The sequence below is a fragment of the Elephas maximus genome, chromosome 10 (genome assembly GCF_024166365.1).
Source record: "Elephas maximus indicus isolate mEleMax1 chromosome 10, mEleMax1 primary haplotype, whole genome shotgun sequence".
Taxonomy (NCBI): Eukaryota; Metazoa; Chordata; class Mammalia; order Proboscidea; family Elephantidae; genus Elephas; species Elephas maximus.
This window is the reverse complement of record NC_064828.1, coordinates 91,510,625-91,532,600: the sequence shown is the minus strand read 5'-3', so window position 1 is coordinate 91,532,600 and position 21,976 is coordinate 91,510,625. Positions and strand designations below refer to the sequence as shown.

Sequence of the window (21,976 nt, the reverse complement as noted above, 5' to 3'; positions counted from 1 at the left end):
GAGAGTTTGTTGGAACTGCCAAGCTGAGTACCTAGTTCTACCCATTGTACTCTCTATTGAGCCAGGCTAGAAAATGGAACCATCCTCAGACGATATCACTTGTCTCAGTTCATTGGTAAAATCATTTATTTCTTAAATGATTGTTATTTATGGTGGTAGTGAAAAACAGCAAAGGAGACATTTGACAATGGGCTTTGTTAGGGGTTGGTCTTTGGTTGTGATTTTTTTTTTTTCCTTTTTTCTTTTCTTTTCTTTTTCTCTTTCTTTTTATTTCTTTCTTTGTTGTCTCACACCACACTGACAAACATGCATTCAGGGAGGGAAGGAGAAGGGCCTCACTTTTGATGTGTCATAAATGATACATGCCATGGATTTTTTTTTATGGATGAGCCCACGACACCAACCCTGCCCTCCCTTCACTGCCATCACCACCACCAAGAGAAGAAAGAGCCCAAACAAAAAAGGCAACTCTAACATAAAGAAAGGAATGATGAGACATAATAACCAAAATAATGAGAATAATAATGCCCACAGGGAAGAAACAGCACCCATACACCCAACATCCATAAGAAGAGCAGAGGGCAGAGAGAGAAGATAGGCCAGAAAAGCGTGCACACACTGCATACACTGACACACCCATGCGAAAATGATCGGGAACCAAGAAAGAAGGCAGAAGAAAAAAGGTAGGGGAATAGGAAAAGTCAAGGAGGCATACAGAAATGAAGGAAGGAATCAAAATCCACTTCACACTTACATGCACTGAATAAACTAAAGAACAAGATGGAAGTGGGGAAAAAATAAAACACTCAAAACTAAAGGGTAGTCTTTTCCCTGCCTGCCACCTCCCTCACTTAAAAGAAAAGAAAAGAAAAAGTCCAAACCCAACCACAAAATAGATGAAGGATGGTAGGAGAATGAAACAGAAGAGTGGAGAAAAGAAAGAGAAGAAAGTAGAATTGGATTGATGGTTGGTAGGTTGTTAGTAACAAAGAGGAAATGAAGGAATGGATGCTGATGCCAATGGGGATGTCCACGAGACAGACAGGAACATGCCATGCAGAGTTGTATGGAGAACACAATTGGCAGAGCTCCCTTGGCCACAGTGGGGGAGTGAGGTAAAAGAAAGGAAACAGTCTAGGAAGTGCCTTCCTCCCCAGATCACCTGTGGCAGCTGTGGCCACACCAAAGGGAAAGAGAAAAGGGGTTAGGGAGTGGGGAGGAGGAAACAGAAAGGAGGAAGAGCAACAAGGATAGGAAGAGACAGAGAGAAGAACAGCTTCACTATAAATCTCTGCGGTGCCTAGTCTGTAACTTGAAACTTGCAAAATAAGAAAACAAAATAAAATCTATTTAGCTAAACAGAAAAATTTCTTTAAAAAATATTTTTAGGGAAAAAATTAAAAATTGGAGGAAAGGAAACCATCCCCACCAAACTCAACCAAATCTCGTTTCCAGGACAGGTGCATCCCCTTCCTTTTTTTTTTTTTTTTTTAGGAAAAAGTAAGGCTTTCATTTAGTTCAACAAAAATGTGAAAAGAAGAAGAAACAAGTGTAAAGAGGATAAAAGGGGAGTCAGGGAGGAAAAGGGGGCAACACACGGCAAACCCAAAAAAAGAGACAATAAGAATGATATCTACCAGACAATGTAGTTTGTTTACCATAGCGTGTCCAATGCCTGAGTGCTTTGCGGAAAAGGGGGAAGAAAGGAAATTAAAAAATTGTGAACAGAACGATTGTTAATTAAAAAAACTAAAAACAAAGATGAGTCGTTAGGGTGTTAGTACATTAGTCGGTTAGTAAAATGACACATTGCATGAATGATCTTGTGTTAGTTTTTCAAAAAAAGGCACCCAACACAGAAAAAGAGAGTGGGGAAGACAATGAGACCAGGACTCTATGGAAGCCTTGCCACCCGGGGTACCTCAGGGGAAGGGGCTGCATTCCACCTTGTCATCACAAGTCCCCACTTCTTCCAAATACCATTATGACCAGACCTCACCCCATTAGAGTTAGCACCATACTCACCTTCTAAGGGCTCTTCTGGTGAACACTGCTCCCTGGCCCTTCCCACCCCCTAATACATTCACATTCCACCTGTCCTGAAAGAAAAGACCCTCCACTGTTTATAGTTTTCCCATGTACGTAAACAGAAAGAGCTGAAATATATATATATTTATTTTTTACATCTGTCTCTGACTACACGGATGGATGATCATTACTTTCTCCTAGAAAGAAAATAACTGAAAATATTTACAGTTCACATCTATCATAGGAAGGCTACATTATGTTGCTTACTTTGGGCTTCCAGAGGTAAAGATACGTTTTCCACCTGGATTTTTGTACATATGTATGGGGAGAAGCCAAGGGGACATTCTCTTCTTTCCTTTCCTCTCAGTTTACTACACCTGTGTCATTGAATGTATGAAAAAGGTTGGGGTCTTAGACTTTTTTACCCAAATGAACTTACTATTCTGTTAACTTTTCCAGAAGGCTTCCCATTGGAATCTCTCTTCCCATATTCCCCTTTAACAGTGCTTGTCACACTTTTAAGCCATATCCTAGACAGATAGCAGAGAGGACTGGCAGGTTCAACATGATATGAGAATCCCTACAATTAGTCTCCTCACTGCTCATTTCAAATGCTTAATTGCCAACACCCCTGAGATGGAAGGCTGGAAATTCCAGTGCTCTATGTGTTGTCTGACAAAACAGCATCTAGAAGTAAAGAAGTTTATGTGATGGCCGTGACCTTTGGTTCAGGCAGGGTCATGGACTCCCTTAATAAAATAAAAAAAAAATACCCACTACCATGGTCCCTAGTCGCAGTTACAATTTGGAACAGATAATTTACATTGCTTCCTTCGACCAGAAGGCCCCAAAACAGTACCTGCCTTTGGCCCTAACTTGGCTCAAAGGTAGAAGCATGAGTTGATGACCACAGAAGAAAAAACGAGGAGAGTTCTGCTCCATTTGCCAATGAATACACCGTGAAACCCCAGGTAAGCTTTCTTCAGACAAATATTCTGCCACAGAAGTCCTTCAATCTTACAGAACACGTGGACAAGACTGCCATCAACTGAATTGCAAATGTTCATAAATCTCTTTATAGTCTAATTCAGAGAGAGAGGGGCCTCCCACCTCTTCGAGTATATCCTAGGGAACTCAACAAGATGCTATAAATGTGTGTTTAACGGGAATAATAATAATCTTGAATGATTCAGTGTTGAAAAGGTTGCAGTTGAAAAATCAACTCTGTTTTTCTGAGATTTCCATGTCTTTCAGTAAATTCCATTTGGCTACACACAGGCAGTCAGTCAGAAAGTTCAATGAGGCTCAGTTCAGGTGCACTTTCCCAAAAGAAGTTAACGCTCTTCTGCAAAGAAAGATCCCCGCACCCTGGGGCTACTGTAGCCTTGTCTGGAACCAAGAGCTCTGCTTAACTGCCTCCTTGGCACCAGACAGACACAGTCACCTTTCAGATGGAATGTTGGCCTTGTAAATCACGTGCATGTCACAGAGAGTCTAGCACCCAGACCATGGATGAGCTCATAATCCTTCTGGAACATAAGGTGCTTTGCATATTTAGCCACCACACATGGCTGGGGAGGATTGTAATCACCATTTCACAAACGGAAACTGGTGTAGAAAGGTTAAATGGCTTATCCAAGGGCACAAAGAGGAGTTGGGCTTTCGAACTTGGAACAGAAACCTCTCAGCCTGGCTTTTCTCTGGTTGGTCTGCCTGAAACAGCACCCCCAATATTTGAGGTACAGTTTGGTTTATTCTCTCTCAGTATAAAGGAGTTAAATTGGGATCTGATTTTATTTTAGAAAATTGTTTTTTAGTAGAAATAAAAGTGAGCCTTGATCAGGCTAGTAATTGGAATTATTCCAGAATGGTAAGAAAGTGTGTGGGGTGGGAGCGTTGGAGAAACAGATTGATTGAAGAAAACTACGAGCTGATTCTGCTCCCCAGTATATGAAATCTCCCCTCAAATGACTATTGCCTAAAGGGTGTTATTGTGTGCCTGCCTATCAAAACTGGCAAAAGGTCACACTTCCACTATTTGGTCTAGTCTCTGCAGCTCAAACATATCAAGCCCTTATATGTTAGGAAATGAAACTCTGTTGCAGGCTTTCTGGACACTGGAGGTCTTCTCTGGGTGTGTATTGAAGTGGGGCGGTGGTGAAAGAAAACACCAGCAATAGGGTTCTTTGGCCTTGGAGGTAAAATAAAAGAACAGTGATTCAAAAATGCCTGATCCATGTGTGTTAAAAAGATCCGGGACTCTAGGTCTTGTGTTATTTGCTACTTGTGTTATCTTCGGCACAGAAAGAATAGATTCTTCCAGCCAGGTGGCTTCTCCAGCATACTTCAGCATGGAAATTTGTGTTGCAGCTATTGTCTTCTTTCAACATGTGCAGGCCTACACCATTTGTTTACCATTACTGAGGAGTCATGCTTTTATCAAACAGAAAACGTATGCAAACACCTGTCAGTTCTTGTGTTCTCATGTTTACACTGGAAGACATTAAATCAATCATATCACGGAAGAACGTTTGATAAGCACTGCCTGGAAATTTACATCATGTTTTCTGATTAATAAAGGATGAATGCTGTCCAACCGGGTTTAATGACAAACTCACAAGTACACAAACCAAGTGGAAATGGCAACCTGGAAAAGGCAGTCTCAGCACAGACCTTGACTTTTATACAAAATTATTTCCCTTTACTGATATGGGCTGGGGAAGTATTATTGTTATTATTAGTAATTATTAAGTTGAAAACAACTTCACTTGGCTAAGGCTCTCTGAGAGCATTGTCACCTGACGGTGTTGCCTGCTTAGAATCTGCAAGCGATGGGAGTTCTCAAGCACGGACAGAACCAGGAAAGGCTGCTCCAAACTTGACTTTTTATTTGGGTCCTTCCACTTTCCAGGCCTCCCAGTCAACTGAAGAGCCTCAGAGGTAGAGACAGGGGTAATAAAGTAGGACCACAGCACCAAAGAACAGAGAAACAGAGGAATTCAGAAAGATTCCAGCTCATTAATTCCAAGGTTAGAAGTTAAAATAGAATAAAAGAATAAAAATAAAAAGGGGGGAGGGTGGTAAACCAAAAAGGAAGAGAGAAAAAAAGGCTTTTCTGGAAGGAATTAAAATTATGGCAACATGGCAATGGCTAACTTAATTAAAAAGTAAAACATATATTCAAAGAATGAGGAAAATCTACCAAGCTGCAGAAACAGAACGTTGTTCCTAACTGAATTTAATAATAACATGATAAGATTGAAATGTAATTAAGTAAATGATAAAAAGGAAAGCAGAATAAAAGGTATGAAAGCAGTCGCAAATTTTATTATCTACACAACTAAATTTTTTCTTAAATAATAAGCATAAAATGGAGAATTGAAGTATGAGGAGAAACATATTTTAATAATTTTCCTTGTGAAATTGCAAAGACTGGGAGAAAGTTAGACTTTGACATATCCAAACCCACATCTCCATCCTCTTCACCTCTCCCGTCAACTGCTCCATACACTTCCTGCCCAGCTACCTAAGAAGTGCCTTCCTGGCACTCCCTCCCCTCAACCATTACCTGCCGAAGGTTGCGTGTCACTTTGACATCATGCCAGGCGTTGTCGTTGAATTTGCCATTCACGGGCTCCACAATGGCCTCAAAGGCCCCGGACCCCAGATTAATGACCAAGGAGACCGCACCATCCTTCAGAGCCAGGTTCACATAGTCAGCTGACTTGCCCGTGTGCAGGATGAGCCCATTCCGCTGCCAGGTCTTAAAGGAGAGGGTGATTTCATCACTGCTGCTCTGGATCGGGTTCTGAGACAGGTCATAGCACAGGTACTCTGAGCCCCGGAAAGTGGCCACGTTCTCCTCTCGAGCTGTAGGAAAAAGAAAGATGAAAGTAGTTAACACTTGGCTAGCATAAGTCAGATTCATGCAAATACCAAGAAAACATGCCCCAAGGGCACTGCCTCACCACAGTCTCTCCAACTCTTCCACCAGCTTATACTGAAATACCAGGGGAGACTGGCAGAGAAGGGGACCTCAGAGAAGGTATTTGTCTGCATAAGGATGGAAGACAAACAAGATCATGCAGTACAACTTGTTGCCTTTCCTTCAAATTTCCTCAGGGAAAAATCTTAAGGAATATTTCATGCAAAATGGTGAAGTCAGGCTTATATTGCGTTAGCTTCAGTTATAGCTTTTAAATGCTCGTAGAAGGGAATTTGGAATGGATAATTAACTGGTCTAACAAAGGGTTCTTTAGCTCTATGTATTATTTATTGACTAATAACTAAAAATCAACTACCCTGAAAGATTTGGCTATGATTTCCATCCATCACTAACATAGCTAACTTTGGTTTCCCTGGTAGAGTCCTGAGCCCAGGAACATGACTGGGTCATTAAAAAGGAAGTTGGACCTGAGAAGATGATCAAGGACAGGAAGGGGGTACAGAATGATATTTGGTAGTACGTTTTGACCACACAGCAATACTACCCTTAGACTCAAAAGGAGTCCCTGCTCTAGATCCCCAGTTTTAGATGACCTCCCCATAGGACTATGGGCCCACAGAACCAAGATGGCAGCCCACCTGGAGCCCATACTCCCCTTCAAGACTATATTCCAGATACTGGGGTCCTATAATTCTGTGTCTAAACACACTCAAGACTGTTTCCATGGCTTCTCTGTGCCTCTTCTCTGAGTCTTTCTGAAGACCAGCCATGCTGTTCATGTGCATATCCTGCTGAGACCCAAGAGGAAGCCAGAGGGGGTTGTTTTCAGGTGTATGGACAGAGTTGACCATGTGAGATGGTGTACTCACAATCATTACTCAAGGCCCCTTGTGATATATGATAGAGTCAAAGGTGGAAAGAGAAGAGAGGCAAGCTATAAGTTGAGGACCAGGGAGCTGGTTCTCCTTGTGCCAACATTTTCCAATGCAGACTCCTAAGAATCTAAAAATTCTAAGTTTTAACCTGTCTTTCCAAGTAGTTATAAAAATACATTTGGCAAGATAAGAGGATAGAATATATTTTATTTAATCATTTGTTCATTTGATTTATCATTTTGTCATACAGCATTCATGTGGACTTCCATTTGTCCTCCTGTCAGACAGCCTGACTTAGGCCAACTGATCTCATGTCAGGGTTGGTCAAAAACCATTGAAAGCACCTTATTAATGAAAGAAAATTGCCAATACAAGTCTAGATATACATTTTCCCTTTAAAGACTAGGGGCTATAAAATTGAGGTTGAGAGAAGTCTATTTTCCCTGCCAGAAATACAGAAAGCCATGTGCACTTCAACTCAGTTCCTTATCACCCATCACAGCTCTAGATAAATCACCTAAATAAAATATTCTTTTATCATGAGATAAGAGCTATAAAGGAGCCTCTGTCATAATGTGGAGAGATGACCACTCTCTATGTACTGTTAAATTAATCACAGCATTATGACATCAGTAAAACATGAGCCTCAAGCTCACACTCCAGAGAGTTAAAGAAGAAAATGAGTTTCTCCTGTGTGTTCTAGAGGGCCTTGATGACAAGTGTCTACCTATGAATACACGTGTCTGTACACACACACACACACAGGTACAAGAAAAAGGGACCTGTCCACCTAAAAGTAGCCACAGTGTACCTTTACCCATATATATAAGTACCAAATACCACTCAGAACATAACTCATGCCTGATGCATTTCACCAGAAATAGTCAAAAAATACCACAGAGTAGAAATTCAATACTGTTGGCATGTTTCAAAGAGATCCAAACAACTCCCTAGTGCACTGTCTAGCGCCACGACCTCTCCATTCATTTCTGAAGAAATGACTTTTTTAAAGTGCAACTGGACAAGCCCCTGCTCCATAGACCTGGAGGTGACCATGATCTAGAGTAGACGATGACAAATCGAATGCAGTTATCACAACTAAGCTCTTTCCCACAGACCAGGATGTGCACAGAGCCAAATACTGTGTGTGTCCTTGGCGCCGCACGAGGTATATTAATAGGTGTCTTCTATAAACATTTAAGTTACACCTTGTGTGCCCACTGAACTGAGATAAATGAGCAAGGAAAAGAGTGCCTCTTAACAGAAGCTTAAATTAATCACCAAGTACCCTTCAAAAGGGGAAAGCATGACACAGAACGGCAAGGCACCAGGATATTATTTAATGCACTACGTGGTGCTCAACATTTTTCATAAAATTAGATCAAGTAGTCTGCCAAACTAATACATTCTAGAGCTAAAAGAAATTTTAAAGATTGCCTAGTTCAATGCCCTTATTTTATTAAGGAAGAGACTGAGGCCTGGGGATGATAAATGACTTACCCAAGACCACACAGTTTGTGGCTCTGCCTAGAGGCCTTTGGACTTTTCTGTAAGTATCAGTTACCTTTCCCTTCTTCTTGGAGTCCCTGGATGATGAAAACAGTTAACGTACTTGGCTTCTAACAGAGTGTTGGAGGTATGAGTCTACCCAGAGGCACCTCAGAAGAAGGGCTTGTTGATCTACTTCCAGGAAATCATCCATTGAAAACCCTATGGAGCACAGGTCTACTCTGACACACATGGGGTCACCATGAGTCAGACTCAACAGCAACCAGTACCGGTGCTCTATGTCCAGCACCCTGGATATACCACACGCTCCTGCTCTCCTTCTCAAAGGCCACAAATGATTCTGTGGATCCATGCACTGACTTACAGACTATCCCAATCCTTGGATAAATCGACCCAGGAACTTAATCCTCCACACCTTATATATATATCACTCTTGCTCAACAAAAGAAATTTTCCCTGGAAACTGGATGTGTTTAAAACAAAAGAACTTCTTCTGTGTGGAAAGCTGGAGGAAAAATAACATTGGGGAAAAGAAAAGAGTATCGCAATAAATAAATAAGAAATATAACCAATGTGAGAAAAAAAATTGTCTATGTAAATTGCATGCATATTTATGCTAATTTTCATGCAAATATACCAGGGAAGATTTTCTGCATCCAAGTGCCTTCATTTGCAAGTACCTATTGAAAACTGCTGCAACAGTTCACAACCTTCCCAACCTCCATTCAGTGAGTTTTCCCTCTGAGCTGGAGGAGGCTACCAAGGGCAACATTACCCCAACACTGCCTATATCCTCCCAGCATCAACCAGCAACAGACAACTGTAAGTGCCTCTCAGAATCCCATTCTAGATAAGCAAAATTATCTTATTTTCAATTAGTGGAATAATTTCCTCCTGATTGGGGGTGTGGGCATTGGCAATTTGTGAATCTGCCTTTAGCCAGTTGCCATAGAGCCGATTCCAACTTACAGTGACCCCGTATGTTTCAGAGTAGAACTGCACTCCACAGGGTTTTCATCGGCTGTGATCTTTCAGAAGTAGATTGCCAGACCTTTCTTCCGAGACATCTCTGGGTAGACTAGAACTGCCAACCTTTTAGTTAGCAGCCAAGAGCATTAACTGTTTACACCATCCAGGAACTCCAACTTGGTCTTTTAAAATGCAAATAAGGGGCTAAAGAGGAGAAAGAGTGAGGACTGTGAAGCAATTGTTCCTCTGTGTATTCCAACAACTGACATTTTCTTCCTAAGACCCCATCCTATCTCACTTTCCTTCTAATAGCTGCCACTCGAGCACTTTCTTACCACCTTGAAAAACCATACTGAATAGACAGTGAATGTAACCAAAAGGGTCAAAACCAAAAAATGACACACACATTTCTAAGCCCATTCAATTCTCCAAAACCTCCATGAGAAAAATGCTACATTGCCTAAAATCTATCTTACAGACTTAGTGTTTATACTGAGAAGGAGGTGGAAGGGACAATGCAGTCACCTCGTAAGTATTAGAACTAAATTGGTGGAGAAAATGAATGCAGGGAATTATATAACACAGTACACAGCAGCTTAGCATACAGCTATGGCTTGGCAAGAGAGTAGGGACTGACATAGCTAATGGACTGTTTAGATCCATTTAAATTATATCACCCCAAAGTTTACAATCAACTGTATAAGTGTTAAAATAAAAATGTTATTCTCCCTGCATGAAAAGTAGAGCTCCACTCTGTACGACAACAAATCGTTTACCCAGTATTTGTAAATGTCCAATTGATTAAACACTAGATGCAATCTAGATAGGTATAACTCAAGATTTTAAATCAGTTTATATGAGATATGTAAAGGACCGATCTTTCAAATGGCTGGTTAATTCAAGCACTGATATATACATAGCATTAGCAAGCACTTAATTCTGTTCTCTATCTTCCCCCCAAAAAGAAAAGCTCAGCTAGTGATTTATATGATAATAACTCTATTGCTCTGAGAAATGCTGAAGAGGATTAAAATATTCAGGGTAGTATTTTCTTACTGTTCAATCTAAGAAACGTGGACAAGTGCACATCTCTGTCTAATGAGGCCTGTGGTTCTTGAAGGCATAGTGTCTTAAGAACTCAATCTAGGCTTTGAGATCAAGAAATCTGGACTCGATTCTACAAGTTATGAAGAAACCATGCACAATTTTACCAAGAGGAATGGAATGGTCCAAACGGTATTTAAAAAGATGAATAGTCACTGGGTTGAAAGCAATGAAGACAGGGAGACCAGTTACGAATGGAAACACATGTGAATTACTTTGCCAAAGAGAAGGGAGTCCCTGGGTGGTGCAAATAGTCAACACAGCTAGCTGCTAATCAAAAGGTCGAAGGTTCAAGTCTACTCAGAAACACCTTGGAAGAAAAGCCTGGCAATATACCTATGAAAAATCAGCCACTGAGAACCACTGAAAAGCACAATATTACTCTGATATACACGGGCCACTGTAAGTCAAAGTCAACTTGATGGCAACTGGTAGGTAGGTAGTTCCATGGGGATCCCTGGGACTACTTCAGCCTGAATGTTGATACAGCTCTGGGGTGGGGTTTGCACTTCACTGGGCAAGAATGTTAGCAAAAGCCCACAGAACTGCGAGACAGAGACACTGACAAACCAGAGACTGCTGATGGAGATCAAAGTTTGGATACTTACAATCCAAGCACAACCACGGAAAACCAAGGACCAAAGGCAAGAACTGAGAGAAAAGAATACATTAGACATGAAAAGGCTCAAAATGAGAACAATTCAGAAATGTGTCAAGAGAAATTCTAGAGTCATTGCATATTATCATGGACTGAATTATGTACCCCGCCCCCCGCCCCCTGCAATGTGTGTATCAACTTGGTTAGGTCACGACTCCCAGTATTGTGTGGTCGTCCTCCATTTTGTGATTGTAGTTTTATATTAAGAGGATTAGGGTGGGATTGTAACACTACCCTTACTCAGGTCACCTCCCTGATCCAATGTGGAGGGAGTTTCCCTGGAGTGTGAACTGCACCACCTTTTATCTTCAAGAGATAAAAGGAAAGGGAAGCAAGCAGAGAGTTGGGGACCTCATACCACCAATAAAGCAGCACTGGGGGTAGAGCACGTCTTTTGGACCTGGGGTCTTTGAGCCTGAGAAGCTCCTTGACCGGGGCAAGACAGAAGACAAGGACCTTCCTCCAGAGCCGATAGAGAGAGAAAGCCTTCCCTTGGAGCTGACGCCTTGAATTTGGACTTTTAGCCTACTTTACTGTGAGAAAATAAATTTCTCTCTGTTAAAGCCATTCACTTGTGGTATTTCTGTTATAGCAGCACTAGATGACTAAAACACATATGTTCTTTGTCTTTTAAAGGTGTGATATATCTCCAAATGCTTTCTTAATAAAGTTATTTTTGCTGTTTCAACGCTCCGTGAAGTTGATTTGCTTTGATTACACTGATGTGACGAAACTGGGACACAGTTAGGCTTAGGTGGGGGCAGTGGTGGTTCAGTGGTAGAAATCTCAACTTCTATGCAAGAGACCTGGGTTGAATTCCCTGCCAATGTAACTCAGGCGCAACCACCACCCATCTGTCACATCTGTCACTGAAGACTCAAGAGTTGCTATGATGCTGACTAGGTTTCAGTGGAGCTCCCAGACCAAGATGGACTACAAAAAAAGGCCTGGATACCTACTTCCAAAAAAATCAACCAGTGAAAACCCTATGGATCACAACAATTTGATACGGAACCAATCATAGGGATGGCGCAGAAAGGAGCAGCATTTTGTGCCATTGTGCGTGGGATCACCATAAATAAGTCAAGGGCAGACTCAATAGCAGCTGACAGTAACAGAGTATGAGTTGGCTTGTTGAAGGCACTAGAGCGTATTTAGTCCAGATCCCAAACTTAGCTACTCTGATTCTTCTTTAGCTGCTTTTGCTGCTACACCACACCACCACCATGACGTTCTGCAGCTGCATGAAGTTCAACCTGTGGAAAGGTAAAACCATGGACAGTGACAGGTGAGAGCCCTCCAGGTCAGCACAAACCAAAGCAGACAGGCAGAGGACTGGGCTTGGCTTTCCTCCGAAATTCTTTCAAGCAGGTTGGAAAAAAGGCAACCTGAGAGGCTCTCTCTCTTCACTTCTATCAGAGAGCCCTGGAATTAAGAATGGAATTTTTAGACCCCACTTGAAAGAGCACATTAAAACATTAACCCCCCTGGAGTGGTCGTCACCACTGGCATGAGCAGAACAGCTGGTATGCTCCAGAGAGGGAGTGGGAGCTCCCTTCCTAATGATGAGCCTCAGAGACACAGGAGGAATTATTCTCATCTTCCCATCCTTTGTCCTTCAAATGGGCCTCAGTGGAGCAGTTTAATACTTTGGTCCGCACTGATGCAAAGATAACCCTGGCTGGGCATCTTGGCCTGGTTCGCCCTCCAGCTAATGAGGCACAAAAACACAGGGCTGTCGCTGCCTTCCCTGCCAGGCAAAGGGGTGGCCAACAGTCCTGGGCCTGCACGCTGCCTCCCTTTCTCTGACTCTATAGACTCAAAAGGAGCTTCATCACGCCCATCCACCTGTACAGCTGCAGTGAGAGGCTATGGGTTCTCAAGCTGAGATCTCGCAGATCATTCCACTCTTTGGGCCACGGCTTCTCAGGCAAAAAAGGCCTGATGACAATTAAAGAAGCACTGAGCCCGAGGCCGTGGGGAGACAACAACAGAAATGAATTTCTCAAGAATAACTCCAACAACTGCACAACTTGTCTGCTCACCCAGTGATCCATGAGATTGTTGTTGTTATCTGCCATTGAGTTGACTCTTACTCACTGCAACATTATGGACAACAGAATGAAATGGTGCCCAGTCCTGTGTCATCCTCACAATCCAGCATATTTGTGTACCTTGTTGCAGCTACTGCGTCAGTCCATTTCACTGAGAGTTTCCCTCACCCTCGTTGGCCCTGTACTTCACCAAACATGATGATTTCCTCCAGCAATTGAGCCTTCCTGAGGATTTGTCCAAAGCAAGCAAGTCAGACAATGTTCTGCTATGATCCATAAGGTTTTCATTAGCTAATTTCTGAAAGGAAATTGCTAGGCCTTTCTTCCTAGTCTTAGTATGGAAGCTCCACTGAAACCTGTCCACTATTGGTGACCCTGATGGTATGTGAAATACTAGTAGCATGGCTTCCAGCATCATGGCAACACACACAACACTACAGTAGGACAAACCAACAGACAGGTGGTAGCTGCTCATCCCTGTTGTTGTTGTTAACTGCTGTCAAGGCAATTCGGATCAAAACATTTGCTGGTCCTGCACCATCCTCACAATTGTTGGTATGTTTGAGTCCATTATTGCAGCCACCATGTCAATCCATCTTATAGAGGGTTTCTGTTGTTTTCACTGACCCTCCACTTACCAAAATAATGTCCTTTTATAGCAATTGGTCTTTCCTGATGACATATCCAAAGTTAGCAAGACACAGCCTTGCCATTCTCACCTCTAAGGAGCATTCTGGCTGTGCTTCTTCCAAAACTGATTTGTTTGTTCTTCCAGCAATCCATGGTATATTCGATATTCTTTGCCAATGCCACAATTCAGATGCATCAATTCTCCTTCAATCTTCCTTTTTCATTGCTCATCCCTGGTGTTGGGTGAGGCGAGAGGCTATATAATGGTCATTTCTGAAAGGTGCCTTGAGCTAAAATAGCAATTTGGCTAGTTTGCTGGCAAAGGAAACGGGGCAGGGCAAGTGTGAATCCATTCTTGCACAACTCTGTTTTCTTTCCATGTGACTTGCTAAGCGTCCAACCTCCAGAACCAGAACACCTTTAAGGGCCTCCTGAAAGCTGTGGGCAGACAACCACCTTAGCTGTTGGTCTGTGGGATGATTATATTTTCAACTATGAAGAGAAAGTAGAAATTCTTTTACTAGATTGGATTCTATTGCCTATAACCTAAAGGCATTTTCTGGCAGAATTTGAGGGAGAAACCCACTGACTTAGAAAGACAAAAGATTGCACAAATGACCACACTCTTGCTTCTCCCTGTTCCACTTCCCTTACAATGTATTTTAGGGCCAAACAAAGCATTAAACCAAACTGCAGAGCCATCCCCCAAGGACAAATGATGGAATCCTTTGCCTGCCACATCCCGTCACACATTTTATTTTAAAAGCAAAGTGTACCAAGTGTCCAGGCAGACAGGAAATTGTGTCACTACTAGTACTCGCGCACTACAAAAGAAAACACATCAGAAACCTGACCTCCTGAGGCCATTTCCAACCCTTCTCAGACTCTCTGTAGGAAAGATACAGTGAAGAAATAAATGGGCTTTTCCATGCTGACTGGGTCACTCACTAGCCTGCAGATGCTTCTTGAAAGTGGTGAGAAGGAAAATAGTAAATCAAGTTGTCACTTGAAAAATACGCAGCTGCATCCTTGTGAGGGAAGCTGCCTCAGTCCACAAAAGAATGGCCTGGAAAACCACGCTTCACTGAAATCACTAGAAAGCTAATGGCATCCTGAAGACTGCATTGCTCTCAATTGCATTACAAAAAATGTTCACTTTTTGCTCATTCATCTAAGTAATAAGGATTTGCAGGCACTACTATGTACCAGGTAGTATGTCCAGTGCTAAAGAGACACATTTAGCTCAGCAACCCCAAGTATGATTAGTCATTATTTTACAAATTTTTAAAGATGAAAAGAAATTGTAAAGCTAAGATTTATGAGTGCCTACTCAGTACCACTCTCTGATGTAGGCTAACATTAAACAGGGCGTCCTCCTGTAGCTCAGAGTGTTGGGGGGACATGGAGTATAGTGATAAAGCCCATGGGCTTTGAATTATACAGACCTGGGTTTGACGACCAGTTCTGGAACTTACCAAAGTCTATAGAACCTTAAACTTATTACTTCTCTAATCTACAAAATGGAAATAACCATAGCATGTATTTCACAGATTTGCTGTGATGCATGATTAAGATAAAGCTCTTGGCCCAGTTCTCAGCTATAGAAATGATAGCTATTATTGTTGTTGTTGTGTCAAATGCAGGCACAAAAAAGTAATTATAACAGTGTAGTAAGTGTTTGGTAGGTGATATAGGCACACAAAAGAGGGAGCAACTGAGTCTTGAATGTTAGGGAAGGTGTCACATAACAGGTCATAAAAAAGCTGCATCTCGAAGTATGACTAAAGTGTTCACCAGTCAAAGGGAGAGATGGAATTTCAGGCCGAAGAAACAATGTATTCACTGGTGTCGTTGTGAGAAATATAAGGGATGTTCAGGGGATGGTGAGAAGTTCAATGGCTAAAGTGATGGCCATGAGTGGAGGCATGGAGGGAAATGGCTCAAGATGTAGGCTAGTGGCTTATCTGCTATATTCTTGAGGCACTGACACTGGAGAAGCAGCAAAGAACTTCAACTTGTGAGTTGCATAATTATACATGTGTTTTATCAGGGATTGAGTGGGTGGACAAATGGTTAAAGAAGAGGATCCAGAAGGCATTTCCAAGACAGTATGTATGTTGCTTAAGAAGTCATGGCCAAGGCAATTGTGCTGCATATACTTACCTGCCCAGTTAAAATAATTTATGTGACAAATCATACATTGTATTTTTCCTTAGCCACCAAATCCATGAAACAAACTGTAATTATGCTTCTTCCACTAATGGCTTCACATTTAAATTGTGGGTCAGTTGATCAAAAAAGCATTGAACACAATGTGCTGTATCTTGTAGAGGAACTTCAACTCCTTGTCCCAAGGACTCCATGTGAACGTCTCTTCATTATCCAGAAAGAAATAGTTTTGTACTAACACTTTGAGCTCTTCTTTCCCTTACCCATTCACTTTCTCCAATGAGAGGTGAATTGATTCATTCACTTGGTGATAAAGTAAGGGTCTGACACTCATTACTCCACATTTCTTAATAAAGCGGTCACTGTCACCATATACCCTGTCTTTCTCTGTCTTTCATATCTGCCATTCTCACAAGGATTGTGAGTTTTTCTCTAGGCTCCTCCATGCACTAAGTTTATCAGAGTAGATTCTGCCCCTGGGGAAGGAAACCTACAGTCTCCCAGCTATTTTGTCTACAGCTGAGTGAGTGACTATAACGCAGAAGCAAATTACAAGGAAGCCCAATTTGACTACCGATGAAATCCACATTCTCTAACCCAGCTCTACCACAACAGAGCTGGTAGTTGGATCTCTGGACTGACCATCAATTTGACTCTCGTGTCTATTCCTCAATTAGTTTAGAAGTCACAGGGGAATGTCATGGTTGTCATCTCAGACCCCAACAAATACTGAAATAGGCACCAAAGCATGGATATTAGAAGCAACTAAGGAGGCGGAACCAGCTCTGACTAGGAAAATAAGAGAAACATCTGAAACCACATGAAATCAATGGAAAGAAAATATATCGATAATTTAAAAGCTATCTCTGTTCCACAGTGTTTCCCGAAGATACATTTCTTGAAGTTACAATTAGTATATTGGTGATTAGAATGATGAAGAATTTAACCAGGGTTGCCTTCCTGGAGATAAGTTTTAGACTGAGTTTTGAAGTTTGTGAATTAAACACACACAGAATCACAGAAAATACACTCACTCACAAGCCTACATATCTTCTCATTGTTGGCCCAGTCCACAAAGATAATCTGGATGTTTATATTTTTCTTTCAACCTGATGCTTTTATCAAAGTTACAAAATAACTAAAGTAATGATACTGAAGTCCAGATGCCAGGCTGTGACAGTACACTCTGTGGACTTGATGGGGACAAAAAAATGACCATGGACACAGAGCTGGAGAGGAGAGAATGAAGGATTGCAATTTTGATACAAACAAAATTAATAATACTGAAAACTATCACAGTGAATCTAAAGCAGAAAATAGATCATCTAAAATTATTACTATTTTTTTACATTGGCACACACACTGATCCTAATCGCTACCAAAATTAGGTATTCACTCTAACCACTCATCCATATTTAGAAAGGAGTAAAAAGTCCTAAAAGAGTCACAGAATTTGGGAAAACCCATACAAATACTTAGATATTTAGATACAATAAACAGCATTTTTTAAATTCAAATGGACTTTTAAAATATTTATTTCTGCAAAATATCTCTTTAGTCCAAGGTGAAAATAAATAATCCTCCATAAAAAAAAAAAAAACGTTACCTTAGCATCAGAAGAAACACTGGAAGACAATCTAATCTATCTCCTGCCTTAGTAAATTTATAACTTATTTAAAACTCTCCACATTTAAGTATCTGAAGGAAAAAAGACAACTAATTGTTATTATGTAACACTTCCTATAGATAGATATGGTAGGAGCTCAAATGATTCCTGGTCCTTAAAGAGGAAAGTAAGATCAGTTTAAAGGCTACCGAACTTCATTTGGACAATCAAAGAGAGGATATAAGATGTTTAAGGGTTTTACCTAACATTTTTTTCCTTCACCCCCGAATACATGAAGAATAATAAATATTAACTGTGGGTGGCCAAAAAACTTTACTTCCAGAAATGCATACAAAACGGTCTTAAATTAATAATTATATACTCTTTACAGCTCTATTCATATGTAACAGGAGTAGAAAAATATATAAAGGAAATTATCCACCAACTTCAGGTAGTAGTTAACTTCTGGGCGGGGGGGCAAGAAATGGAATCAGGGAGATAGGCAAACAAGAGTAAGTGTTTATAAAAGATATGAAGCAAAAATGGCAAAACGCTAACATTTGTTCAGTGTGGGCAATGGCTAAACCAATGTTTATAATATCCTTTAATATGGGGTCTAGAATTCTTGTATTTAAAATATTTCATACTTTTTAAAATGTTAAATCTACGCAGATGATTCTGATAAAACATCCAATCATCCAATAAATCTAGAATTATTCTTTGCGATGTCAACTCCTCAATCATACGCTGTGAGCAGAAATGTTTTCACCTTTTCAAAATCACCCACTAACTCTCAATGTGTTAAATAAATGCTTGCAGAATTTCAGTATTTACTGAAATGCAGTTGAATCAATCACAGTAATTCTAAGGTCATCAATTCCTCCTCCTGCCCTCTCATCACCTTCTCCCTGGGCACCTCCTGCTCAGTGGCTGGGCATCACTGAGTTCATCCTGGCTTCCTAAGGGTAAGGGGAGAGAATTCTGATGGGAGCTGAAGGAAAGAGAAGGCACTGTAACTGTCACCATGCTGGAGTCAAGCAAAGCTAGAATCTGGACTGTGCCACAAGTGTATCAGCCATAGGCCTCAGAAGTCTGTTTTTCCTCAGCAGAATAAAACTACCCTAGTTCTTTAAGAAAATCTAACTGAGAAACCCGAATCTGGGCCCTCCCCTCAGCCTCCCCCTGAAGCTGGCAGCCCAGTGGCTCCTTTGTTAGCACTCGGGCTGAGCCTTCAAGTCTAGACAGAGCAGCTTCTTAAAAAGCCCTGGAGTCAATGCCTGGACAAGATCAATAAGGCTTTTTATGACACAATGAAAACTTTCTATTTTGTTAAATGTGGCTAATCTACCATTTCTGCAGTACTCTTAAAGCTTTCAGGGCTGAGCACTGGAGGTGAGGTGATTAAGTCACTGCCTAGACACACAAATTGGGGAACTTTGCCAATGCCGAGGTACAAATCCTAAAGACCTGGGCTGAATCTTCTTTTATAGCTAGGTGTGCTTTCCTTTTCCTTCCAAGGAAACAAACACGGCAATAAGAAGATGGGGTCTGATATTGAAATAAATAAAAACTGCCCTACTTCAAAGCTTTCAAGTAGGGACTGATAATACCCAAGGTGTAGAGAAAGTAAGGAAACCCTGATGGCGTAGTGTTAAGAGCTACAGCTGCTAAGCAAAAGATCAGCAGTTTGAATCCACCACGCACTTCTTGGAAACCATACTGGGCAGCTCTACTCTGTCCTATACGGTCACTATGAGTCAGAATTGACTCGACAGCAAAAGGTAGAGAAAGTAAACTAGAGAATCTTCATTTATGAGTGGGATGAGTAAGGATGATGGTGTGTTAAAGGGAAGTTTCTCTAAAATGGATGCAGACTTAAAAATCAGTGACCTGATTGAAGAAGCCTAAATAAAGGAGATAACCTTAAGTGATTGTAAATTCAATTACAAGACTAATAATGCACATAAAACTAGAATAAAGTGTTCATTTCATTTTCATCATTTCTTCATCTCAGACTATTGGCAGAATCTTTTTTAGGGGGCAGAAGTTTTTTTTTTCTTTTTGCCATAGTGTAAAAAGGACAAGAAATTAGCATTTATTGAACCTGCATTATGCTCCAGGCTTTTATGCAGAAGGTCCCAATAAAACAAACACCACCCATCCGTCCATCCGTCCGTCCACCCACCCATCCACCCATCTATCTATCCATCAGTCAGGATTGGAGAAAGACTCATTAACAACCTGCATTATGCAGACGACACAACCTTGCTTGCTGAAAGTGAAGGGGACTTGAAGCACCTACTAATGAAGATCAAAGACCACAGCCTTCAGTATGGATTGCACCTCAACATAAAGAAAACAAAAATCCTCACAACTGGACCAATAAGCAACATCATGTATAAACAGAGAAAAGATTGAAGTTGTCAAGGGTTTCATTTTACTTGGATCCACAATCAACAGCCATGGAAGCAGCAGCCAAGTAATCAAAACATGCATTGCATTGGGCAAATCTGCTGCAAAGGACCTCTTTAAAGTGTTGAAGAACAAAGATGTCACCTTGAAGACTAAGGTGCACCTGACCCAAGCCATGGTATTTCCAATCGCATCATATGCATGTGAAAGCTGGACAATGAATAAGGAAGACCGAAGAAGAACTGATACCTTTGAATTGTGGTGTTGGTGACGAATATTGAATATACCATCATGGACTGCCAAAAGAACGAACAAATCTGTCTTGCAAGAAGTGCAGCCAGAATGCTCCTTAGAGGCAAGGATGGCGAGACTGCGTCTTACATATTTTGGACATGTTGTCAGGAGGGATCAGTCTGTGGAGAAGGGCATCATGCTTGGCAGAGTACAGGGTCAGCAGAAAAGGGGAAGACCCTCAACAAGGTGGACTGACACAGTGGCTGCAAAGATGAGCTCAAGCATAACAACGATTGTAAGGCTCAGGACCAGGCAGTGTTTCGTTCTGTTGTGCATAGGGTCGCTATGAGTCAGAACTGACTCGACGGCACCTAACAACAACAACGACATCTATGTATCTATGTATCTAGAACCCTGGTGGCTCAGTGATTAAGAGCTCAGCTGCTAATCAAAAAGTTGGCAGTTGAACTCACCAGTTATTCCACGGGAGAGAGATGTGGCAGTCTGCTTCCACACTATCGTAGTGTTTGAAAGGAGTTAACCAAGACTTGTTTTGGTGACTTAAAAGTTACAAGAGTTCAAAACACCACTAGAACCAACATTTTGTTTAGAGAGATACATGTGTGTTTATATGTCATCTGAAAGGGAGCTTTTTTTTTATCAGGATACTGGATACATTTCTTATTTAACCCTCACAAAAGCCCTGTGAAATTGTTTTACTAGCCCCATTTTAGAGAGGATGAAACTGAGGCTCAGAAGCAGTTTAATAACTTGACCAATACCAGAACTAGTAAAAAGCAGATTCAAGCTACAAATCAAGGGCAATCTGCAAAGACTCTAAGCTTTCCACTAGATCATGCTGCCTCCTGTTTAGTGTTGGGTATCTTTTGCAAAAACTCCTTTCAATAGAATCTCTGTGGGAGATGAACTATTCATTTCTTTAAAAATATATATATACTTGCATAGCATGTCATATTTTCCAATCCACTTTTACATACATTATCTAATTTTGTGAAGCATAAACAGCCTTTACAAGCTTGTACAGGAGTCTATCTGCTCAACAAGGCTGGATTTTCAGCCAACATTTAGATGCATGAACTGCATACTTCTGAATTATGAATACGGATCATAAAAATAATAGGCAAAATTGTGGTAATTCTATATGCTAGCAACATTGGAAATATATAAATGCCAAAAAATTGTAATTGTGAAGGCATAAATAAGTAAAGTCACTTTTAATCTTTTGAATCTAAAATGACAACCCTCCTTCTAAGTCAGAATGGTTCACAAGTGGTTATAACACCCAGGCAAGCCCATTGAAGCTCCAGGGTCAAACAGCTGGATTTTGAGTTATAAGCCTTGACACCAGAGAGTTATAGTCAGAACTATGCTCAGGGCTTGCACCAGGATAGCATCACATGGGAAGAAAGTTAGTTGATTTGTGATTTAAAAAGCACACAAAACTGAGATTATAAGAGTCTGAAATGGAGCCTCACATTTGTTCAGTTTTGTAACATGAACAGCCATTTATGATAAATATTTACAATTCCTTTAATATCCATGCCATAAAATCACAATCTATCTCTCTCAATAAATACTAGGTAGTATTTATCAGCTTGTTTGTTTGTTTAATCTGTGCGTTATGATGAAACAATGAGTAATTTGGATTTCCCAATTATGCTATGAGTGTTGCATAGAAGGTCACAGACTTAGAGGCATTGTGATATTTGTACATATCACCACCACCTGGTCAAGATTTCTGACCACATTTTATATGTGAAA

General features: G+C 41.0%; 1 protein-coding gene across 1 annotated transcript in view; it reads right to left on the bottom strand.

Moving 5' to 3' along the window:
- Positions 1–21,976, bottom strand: part of NRXN3 (neurexin 3) — a 1,867,393-nt gene that overhangs the window by 1,329,866 nt on the left and 515,551 nt on the right. Inside the window, 2 exon segments of the mRNA XM_049899475.1 lie at positions 1,659–1,682; positions 5,597–5,898. Coding sequence (XP_049755432.1) covers positions 1,659–1,682; positions 5,597–5,898 — 326 coding nt within the window.